A 9,616-nucleotide genomic window follows, 5' to 3' on the forward strand; every position below is an offset into this window, starting at 1 on the left:
TCTGGCCTGGCAGTTCGTAGCCCCGGCACCTCTGGGCTTGCTGCGTCAGTATGAAAGTAAAAAAGAAAGAAATAAATTGCTTGAGCCCCGGCACCTCTTTCATTACAAATGTAGGCACTGTGCATACGGACACTGTGGTCACCGAACCTGGGACCTTTATCATGGAAAGCTCAACTTTTTCTGCGAGAGTACCAGCTCCGTTAGCTGTGGATAGAGTTGCCAACTTTCTAATCACACAAACCCGAAGACCCTTGCCCCGCCCCGTCCCTGAGGCCCCGCCCCCGCCTCGTCCCTTCTCCAACATATCGCCCCCTGCTCACTCCATCCCCCCTCCCTCTGTCGCTCACTCTCCCACACCCTCACTCACTTTCACCGGGCTGGGGCAGGTGGTTGTGGTGCAGGAGGGGGCAAGAGCTCTGGCTGGGGATGTGGGCTCTAGGGTGGGGCCGGGGATGAGGGTTTTGAGGTGCAGGAGTGGGTCCGGGCTGGGCCCAAGGGGTTTGGAATGTGGGAGCGGGCTCAGGGCTGGGGCAAGGGGTTGGGGTGCACGAGGAGGTTCATGGTGTGGGCTCCAGCCAGGCAGCACTTACCTCAGACGGCTCCTGGAAGCAGTGACATGTCCCTCCAGCTCCTAGGCAGAGGGGCCAGGGGGCTCTGCGCACTGCCCGCACCCGCAGGCACCGCCCCTGCAGCTCCCATTGGCCGCGGTTCCTGGCCAATGGGAGCTGCGGAGCTGGTGATCGGGGCGGGGTTAGTGCGCTGAGCCCTTGTGGCCGCTCCGGCGCCTAAGAGTCGAACATGCCGGCCGCTTCCGGGAGCTGTGTGGAGCCAGGACAGGCAGGAAGCCTGCCTTATCCCCATTGTGCTGCTGACCGGAGCTGCCAGGGTCCCTTTTCGACCAGGTGTTCTGCTTGAAAATCAGATACCTGACAACCCTAGCTGTTGAGTAAGTAGCAGGCTAGTATCTTCCATGCAGATCCTCTCATGGGAGACGTGATCACAAGCATGACGCCACTGAGTCACGTAGTGAGATGATGGATTTTTTTCACCCAGCTGCAGGACTTTCACAGAGACGGTGCCTTACCCACAATGCCTTTTGCTTTTCCTTCTTCACATTTAGCTTTCCCAAGGGGTCGACAGATACATTTCCAAGTTTGAAATCGACAAAGCCCCATCCGACAGAGGCAACCTCATGATCTACCTGGACAAGGTAAAGACTCGACAAGGGGCTTCTCTGATCCTGTGTTCATTTCATGGGCCCCTGCTGAGCCAAACTGCATTCCCAGATACACCCTGGCATCCCCGCAGACGTCAGCAAGTTGACAAACTGCAACCCCTGGCCGAATTTGACTCACTGGCCCAGATTCAGGCTTTCCACTAGGAACAACTGAATGGTCCAGATCCTCAGCTGGTGTATGTGGATGTAGGTCCATTGACTTCAGTGGGAAATACAGCATCTGACATTAAGGTTGAATTTGCTTCTCTGTGTCATTCACTTCTTCTTTCCTTGCTCCTTTCACTTCTCTAGTTCTTCTTTCCTCCACCTGCCTCACTTTCTCTTTGCCCTCTTCTTTCCCCAACATCTCCCTTTCTTTTATTCTTTTTCATTCTCTCTTTTCCATCCAGCCACCCTTCGGCCTAAGCAATCCTGTTATTTCCCCCCCCCCCCCCCAGGTTTCGCACAGAGAGGATGAATGCCTGCAGTTTAAAGCTCACCAGTTTTTCGAAGTTGGTCTCATTCAGCCGGCATCCGTCACAGTCTACGACTATTACACCATAGGTAACAGATCGCAGCTCTCCTCACCACTAAAGGCACCATGGCTTCAAATTCTGCTCTGGGTTACATTGGTGTCATTACTTCTTGCAGTCTCTTGCTGAAATACTTGGTTACCATTATCCCCGTGTAACAGAGGGGATGCACTGAGATGTTAAGAGATTTGCCCTCAGGTAAGCCCTAGACAGCTAATAGCACAGCTGGGAGCAGATTGCCAATTCAGAGCTCTACGTACAGCTTCCGCATACACAGTCCCCTCCCACCACTGGAAATAGAACCCAGGCGTCCTGAATCCCAATCTCCTGCTCTACACTAGCTCACACTCCCGTCTCTACTTTCCCAGATTACTGTCAGGAGTCTGATTTGTCGTGCATGCCCCAAGTTTCACCTCCCTTAAAAATGACTTGCTTACAAAATCAGACATAAAAATACAAAAGTGTCCCAGCCACACTAGTACTGACAAATTGCTGACTTTCTCATTTTTTACCATATAATTATAAAATAAATCAATTGGAATAGAGATATTGGACTTACATTTCAGTGTGAGACCTGAGCCTGTTTTCGCTTGTGAGCCTTGTCATTCGGCGGCTGGAGAGCGGCAGCTGCTGGCCAGGTTCCCAGCTCTCAAGGCAACGCCGCTGCCAGCAGCAGCGCAGAAGTTAGGGTGGCATGATCTGATATTGCTACCCTCACTTGTGCGCTGCCCTTCCGTGCTGAGCGGCCAGAGAGCGGCGGCTGCTGGCCGGGGAGTTCCTGTGGTTTGTGGTGAATGGGGACTATTTTTTCCATCCTGCTCCCACCCCGCCCCACAGTCTCTACTCCCACTCCCACCCGCTCCTGCATTGTTTGTTGAATTTTTATCCCGCTCCCGCTATTAGGGCAGCGGGACCTGTGGGATCCCAGTCCTGCTGCAGGGCTCTAGAGCCTGTTGTAAAACTAGGCAAATATCTAGATAAGTGAACATACCCCCTGGGGTACTGCTAGGGTATGTGTCGCCCTGGTTGAGAACTCCTGGATTAGAACTCAGGGGTTTCAGACTCATAGACTTTAAGGCCAGATGGGACCATCCTGATCATCTAGTCTAACTTCCTGCCCACCTCCCAGTTCCTCCTGTTCTAACATTACCTCAAGCTGGAAATATGTGGTCGCACTCATCACCTTAACACACCCATGCAAAGGTAGGCAAAATAATAAGGGGAACCTCTGACTACAGGCAATAATGATCCTACTGGCCCTCTCCCCGCATTTTACCTCCAGAGGTGGATTTGCTGCTAGCGTGATTAAGAGGGTGTCTCCAACAAGCACCAGCCCATCATTTCAAGTTGATGGTTTCCTATAGCTAAGAAAGTTGTTCCCACAGATTGTTGCTCCCTTCCCCAGGGTCACCCAGTGGGACGTCTGCTTGAATAAGGGTTTCAGGGTTGTCTCCCAGATGCTGTAAATCATGGCTGTTGTTCTGCGGGAGGGGTAGTAATCCGTGTCTCTGATCTTTCTCTAGATGACCGGTGCACTAAGTTCTACCACCCGTCTAAGCAGAGCGGGCTCTTCAATAAGCTCTGTCACGGGGAAGTCTGCCGGTGTGCAGAAGGTAAGGAGAGTCCTGTCTCTGCTTACATCTCTGGTGGGGGCTCCCCTGTCAGCTTTACCAGCAAACATGCAGTCCCAGGGCCCCCCAGCATCAGCCCCTCAGTCGCTCATCAGGGCTTCTCCTTCCCTATGGGCTCTGGATGATTCTCACATGTGATACAGGCTCACGGCAGCCACAGGCAGGAAGGTCGCTGGGTTTGTCCCCCAGCCTGGAGCTCTGACTCTTGGCCAGCTGTGTCCCTGCTACAACACCACCACATACAGAAATGGTGGGACCAGGGTTGGGATGAGGGCGCCCTCAGTGGAAATATGTGGGGGATGCACCCCCACATAAAGTCATGCACGCCTGGGGAAGGCAGGCAAGAGAGGAACCAGAAGGGACTGCAGGGCCTGGGATTGGGCCAGGGAGTGGAACCCAGAGGGGCTGGAATGGGCCTTGGAGCAGGTAGGAATCCCCGGGACCCACCTTCCCAGCCTGAAACCTGCCCCTCACCACGCAGAGTCTCAATATCTTTCTTCACTCCGTCTCCTATCCCTCCTCTCCTGCATTCGCAAAGGGTTTCCACCCTCCCTGACCACCTACCCTCACCTGCGGTCCCTCACTCCCTTTTCCAATGGCAACCCCACCTGCCAATCACATGGAGAGCTGGCAGCAGGACGTAGAAGCAGAATTTCTCTTGTCGGCTGGATGACCGGGAGGGAGAGGGTATTGGAGAAGTCAGTTCCTCCTCTCTGCCCATCAGGGCCCTGGGGGCTGGGCTAAGCCAGCTGATCCGTGGAGTGGGGCTGCACACATTGAAGCAGGGCAGTCTGGGATGCAGGAGTTGCTGGGTTTCCAGCCATTCCGATGAGGATGCTCCTCCCTGGTTATGAAACTTCCGTGGAAACATACCAGCTGTTTCAATGGTTGGAATCCGGCCTGGGGGGTAGTGACATGAAGTCAGGCACTTCTTTAAAATATGTGGGTCCTCTCATTCCAGGATGCCCACAGCTGGCACCCCTCAGCCCCCTGCTGTCAGTTTCAGCACAGAGGCCAAGTATTGGATGAGCTATGAAGGCTCCACTCCCTGCTGACTCTTAGGAAGGGATCCTCTAGAAGAGGGTGGAGACCCATTCATGGGGCCCTTGTTCAGTGGGGAACTTGCTGTAGCCCTGCAGTCTGCCAGGCATACAGAGAGGTATTCAGTTTCCAGATCTCTCCTTCCCATCACCTTTGATTCCCCATCTGCAGCTCCACTAAGTCCCGAGACAAGGCTCCTCCTGGCACTGACCCAGGTAGATATCCACCAGTGCAGAGAGGGAAGATAGCTGAGATTGCCAGGCCTATTTATGGTCCTTGGTTATTTCATATATCCAGAAAGAGTTCCTCTGGGCAACATCTACTGATTCCTTTGCAGAACTGTCTGAGTCTGTCGGCTCAGGATCGCCTCATTTAGACCCTGCAACCTACCTCTCCATCCCTTGTTTCTTCTTTTACTGTGCCCCATAACACAGGTGCTGACTTTTATTTTTCCTGGTGGGTGCTCCACCCCCACTCCGCCCCTTCCCCTAAGACCCCACCCTAGCTCTGCCACTTCCTGTCCCCGCTCTGCCCCTTCCCCCAAGATCCCCTGCCCGCTGTTCTCTGCCGAATGCCTCCTGCCAGCCGCCAAACAGCTGATCTGCAGCCCCGCCAAATGGCTGTGGCTGATGGGTGCTGAGCACCTGCTATTTTTGTTCCATGGGTGCTTGAGCCCCGGAGCACCCACGGCGTTGGCGCCTATGCCCCATAACGTGATGGGTGGTTGGCTTCATGGCCACTCCCTTGTCGGAGGAGGTGGGCCTGTCACTGTCTGGACTAGCATGGCTCACCCAGGATTCAAATAGGTGGGCACCTGTGGGTCACTAATAGCAGAGCTGAAACTATGGTCTCCCTTGGTGATTCTCTACCCCATCCTCCTTCCCCATAGAAAACTGCTTCATGCAGCAGAAGATAGAGGGTCCCATCACATTGAACAAACGAATGGAGGAAGCCTGCGAACCTGGAGTGGATTATGGTAAATCTGTGATTTGGATCTGCTGAGTCTTTTTCCATGAGGAGAGCGCAGAGACAGGGTTCGGAATTCGATTTGGATTGTAAAGTTTGCCCTTGAGGTTGAATCAGGAGTAAGGTCAGAAGACAGAAACCTGTTAAGGTTTCTGAGGCAGAAACCTGATAAGATTTTGGGGCCTTAAACTCCCAGAAATGAACAAGATCAGATGACTGTTTAAGATTCAATCTAACCCTAAGTATTTATCTGCCCCCCCACTTCCCTAGTATCTGAGCACTTCACAATCTTTAACGTGTTCATCCTCACAATCTCCTGTGAGGCAGGGCAGTGCTATTATCCCCATTGTACAAAAGGGGAAACTGAGGCACGGAACGACTAAGTGACTTGTCCAAGGTCACGCAGCAAGTCTGTGGTGGAGCAAAGAAATGAACCCCGGTCTCCAGCTATCGCCCACACCATGGGACCATCTTTCTCACAGCCAGTTTGGGGAGTCAGTTACACACTGAATTCTTGACAGAAAAGTACTGCAGACCTTCAACTGGTGTTTTGTATGTCTTCCTTTTTTTAAAGTGTATAAAACCAAGCTTGTTAGAACTGAAGAAGTGGGCGGTTCTGACTACTACATCATGGAAATTTTGGAAATCATTAAAGCAGGTAAGAGCTCCCCTTCTAAAATCAGGGTGCAATTTCTTTGAATGGCCTTTGGGATAAAGGCCTGCATAAGAGCTGTTTCAGAGTAGCAGCCGTGTTAGTCTGTATTCGCAAAAAGAAAAGGAGGACTAGTGGCACCTTAGAGACTAACCAATTCATAAGAGCTATTTCTCTTCTCCAGAGGAAGTGCTAAAGCAAGGCTAATCTGCTTAATGCTCCAGGGCATTAACCTATAGCCACATAGGGACAAGAAAGAATTTGCTCAACCCATCGAGGCAGCCTTGCCATGAAAAGGCAGACAAAATAACAGGGGGGAACCTCTCACTGTGTTCAGCCTGGTGCAATTGGCCAGTCTCATTATGGGCTTTTTCAACCTTCTTCTGAAGCAATTGGCATTGGCCATTGTGGGAGTCAAGACCCCAGACTTGGTGGCCCTTTGGCCCAAGCTGTTATAGGGGAGGTGGAGTCTCTCTTCCTCAATGCTGACTTTTATAAATCGATATAAAGACAAAGTAAGCAGGGATCTAACTGAGCTCAAAGCGGCTTCACTCACTGGGAGCTGATATGACTGTTCTAATTATTTGTATTACCTGAGATTAGGGGCCCCTTGTGCTAAGCACTGGACATACCCAGATACAACCCCTGCCTTGACGAGGTTACAGTCTAAATCGACACTGGGTGGATTTATTAGCCCCATTTCACAGGTGGGGAATTGAGTCACAGGGAGATCGAGTGACTTGTTCAAGGTCACACAAGGAGTCTGTGGCAGAAACAGGAGCTGAGGCCTGAACTCTTCAGGCCAGCCCGGTGCCGCAACCACAAGATGGTCCTTCCTGTCTCTAATGACTGCTGGAGATTCAGTGATTGGTTATCACAGCAGTCGCACTGGGGCTGAATTTGTACTGAAATCTCAAGAGAATGCCTGGAAGTCACCTCTTCTCTGTTCCTTTCGTCTTCATCCCTCTCCACCCTGTACTATCTCCTCGTCACTCTGCTCTTATGTGTGAGATCTTTTTTCACTCTTCCCCGTCCCCCCAGGGACTGATGAAAATCCACAAGGAAAAACCCGCCCATTCATCAGCCACATAAAATGCAGGGAGTCTCTGAGGCTGGAGCGTAACAAAGACTACTTGATCTGGGGACTCAGCACCGACTTGTGGCCCAGGAAAGCTGAGTAAGTAGCCTCCTGTGGTTACCCTGCGTTAGTCACTTTCAAGCTGACACGCCCTTAATTAATTACCCTATCAATTTTAAGTACCTATCAGGTCACCATTACTGTACTTTCTGAGAGCCTCACAATATTGAATGTATTTATTCTCACTATGGGAGGCAGGGCAGCGTTATTACCCTCATTTAATGGATGGGTAAACTGAGGCACGGATAGCCTACGGTCCAGGTCCTCAAAGGTATTGAGGCACCTAACTCCCACTGACTGGCCTTAGGTGATCTCTCCAAAGTACCCAAAGGAAGTTTCTGGAGTTGCTGGGAATTTAATCCAAGTTCGCCTCGTCGTCTAACCCTGGACCACCATTCCTCGCAGGGGCTACCCAACTATTTCACCAGAACAAATCACATTCACAGTGCAATTTCAAGGTCCCTGCATCCAGCCACAGTTGTTCCCAAATCACTTACGTTTAAACTTGGTGGAAATATATTTAATTAGGGTAGAAACTGCACCTAACCATGAGCTTCACCAACAAAGATGCAGCTCACAGAGGCTAAAAGTTCCATCCTCATGCTATATATATATGGAGCACTGCATGCTGGGATCTGTAGTCTCTCTGTAGTCTGAGTGTAAGCTGGCTGTTTGGGGAGGCTGGCCCCCGGCCCCGCCCATTGTCCACCCATCCCTCCCGCTGGAGCCCCAAGCCCACCACCGCGGCTGCCAGCCCCCCTGCCCCAGACCTGGGCTGCTCTAGCCAGCCAGCCTGAGCGCCCACAGCCCTGAAGTGTTGGGCACCATGGCCCCAGGACCCCCTGCCCAGGAGCACCATGTGCTGCGGCCCCTGAGCCCCCAGCCTCAGAGCGCCATACGCTGCGGCCCCCCGTGCCTCAAGCACCACCAGACCTGGAGCGCCAGGGAGCCCCAGTGCTGCGGGGCCCCTGCACTGGGGGCGCCCATCCGCCTCAAGTCCCGAGCCACAGGCCAGCCCGCACTTGCCTCAGCCCCCTTGGGGAAGAGGAGCAGCCTGCATGGGCTGTGGCCAGGGGGAAGCAACGGGAAGCAGGAGGGGGCTCAGGGCAGAGCATGAGTGGGGCCACGCCTGGCTGTTTGGAGGGACTCAGCCTCCCCTGGCCCGCCATACGCGCTACCTATGCCCTTAGGCAAACCTGGCTGCCCTTGAGGAACTGAGCCAACAAATTGGACACATTCTGTGCTTCACTGCTCACCCTTCTGCCTGTCTGTCCCAGGCTATCCTACATCATTGGCAAGGACACCTGGATCGAGAAGTGGCCCAACGAGGATGAATGCCAGGAGCCGGATTTCCAGAACGTCTGCCAGGAATTCCTTGAGTTCTCTGAAGCCATGACCATGTTTGGCTGCCCAACCTAAACTTGGACCCAGCTTTCCCAGCGGCCCCAATGGGACAGTGTGAGCGGAGACGGAGTGTTACACTCAGGTGGAGACATCTCCACTCAGAGTCCCAATGCTGCTGACTCTCACCACTAGCCCTGTCCTCTTGGGGGTTTCGCTCTCTTCTCTTCTTGTTGTTTCTATATATATAAACGGCTGATTTCTTATCCTGGTCTGCTGTGTGACTTTTTAACAATCTTTACATAGTCTGCAAAATAGCTTTTTAAGTAACGAGCTACTAGGATCATGGGTGCACGAGAAAAAACCTTAAATTAGATTAGGATGGCAAGCATGAATGGGTGGTTAGATTCTCATGGATGGATATTTGGGAGTGAGCCTTCTGTACCTCTGTGTGCCTAGGGTGACCACACATCCTGTTTTGGCTGGGACAGTCCCTTTTTTCAGCCCTGTTCCAGTGGTCCTGACTTTGTCAAAGAAGTGGGGTGTGGAGGACTGTGCAGGGAGGGGGGAGTAGCGATGTCAGTCCTGCACGGGGGGGGGAGACAGGACTCGTGCAGGGGCAGGCAGGGCTCAGACCCTCCCCCAAAATACAGTAGTCTGCTCTCAGTGAGAGTGCCACTTTTGACTTCAAGGGGAGCAGGATTAATCTCTTAGTCCCAGATCGCCAAAGGTATTTAGGCACCTAACTGCTATTAAAATCAATGCGAATTAGTCTCCTAAATGCCTATGAGCATCTGGGCCCTAGTCCATTTACTGTTGTAACTTTGGAAGCACTAATGCAAAGCTTGTGAGGTGGCAACAAGAAGTTGCACAAAGTGGCAGATCTCGGAAGCTCGAAACCATTCGATTCCCTCTCCTCCCGCCCCCATTCACTTGGCGAATTTTTCCACGGGGATCCCTTTTATTATTTTTTATTGTGGTAGCACCTAAAAGCCCCAGTCACAGACCATAGACCCTGTGCTGGGAGCTGTATGAATAAAGAACAAAACCACACCCCTGGCCCCAAAGAGCTTCCAGTCTAAACACGTTTCAAACCAC

The 9,616-nt window shown here is 52.4% G+C and overlaps 1 protein-coding gene across 1 annotated transcript in view; it reads left to right on the forward strand.

The window, feature by feature from the left end:
- The window catches only part of LOC311510542 (A.superbus venom factor 1-like), a 51,490-nt gene extending 42,706 nt beyond the window's left edge, over positions 1-8,784 (forward strand). Inside the window, exons 34-40 of the mRNA XM_084610280.1 lie at positions 1,121-1,210; positions 1,675-1,780; positions 3,273-3,362; positions 5,311-5,397; positions 5,962-6,045; positions 7,081-7,216; positions 8,455-8,784. Coding sequence (XP_084466406.1) covers positions 1,121-1,210; positions 1,675-1,780; positions 3,273-3,362; positions 5,311-5,397; positions 5,962-6,045; positions 7,081-7,216; positions 8,455-8,596 — 735 coding nt within the window. The 3' untranslated portion in view covers positions 8,597-8,784. The remainder of the gene's footprint in view (positions 1-1,120; positions 1,211-1,674; positions 1,781-3,272; positions 3,363-5,310; positions 5,398-5,961; positions 6,046-7,080; positions 7,217-8,454) is intronic.
- Positions 8,785-9,616: the final 832 nt, after the last annotated feature.

This window comes from Lepidochelys olivacea, assembly GCF_965140295.1.
Source record: "Lepidochelys olivacea isolate rLepOli2 genome assembly, chromosome: 20".
Classification (NCBI taxonomy): domain Eukaryota; kingdom Metazoa; phylum Chordata; order Testudines; family Cheloniidae; genus Lepidochelys; species Lepidochelys olivacea.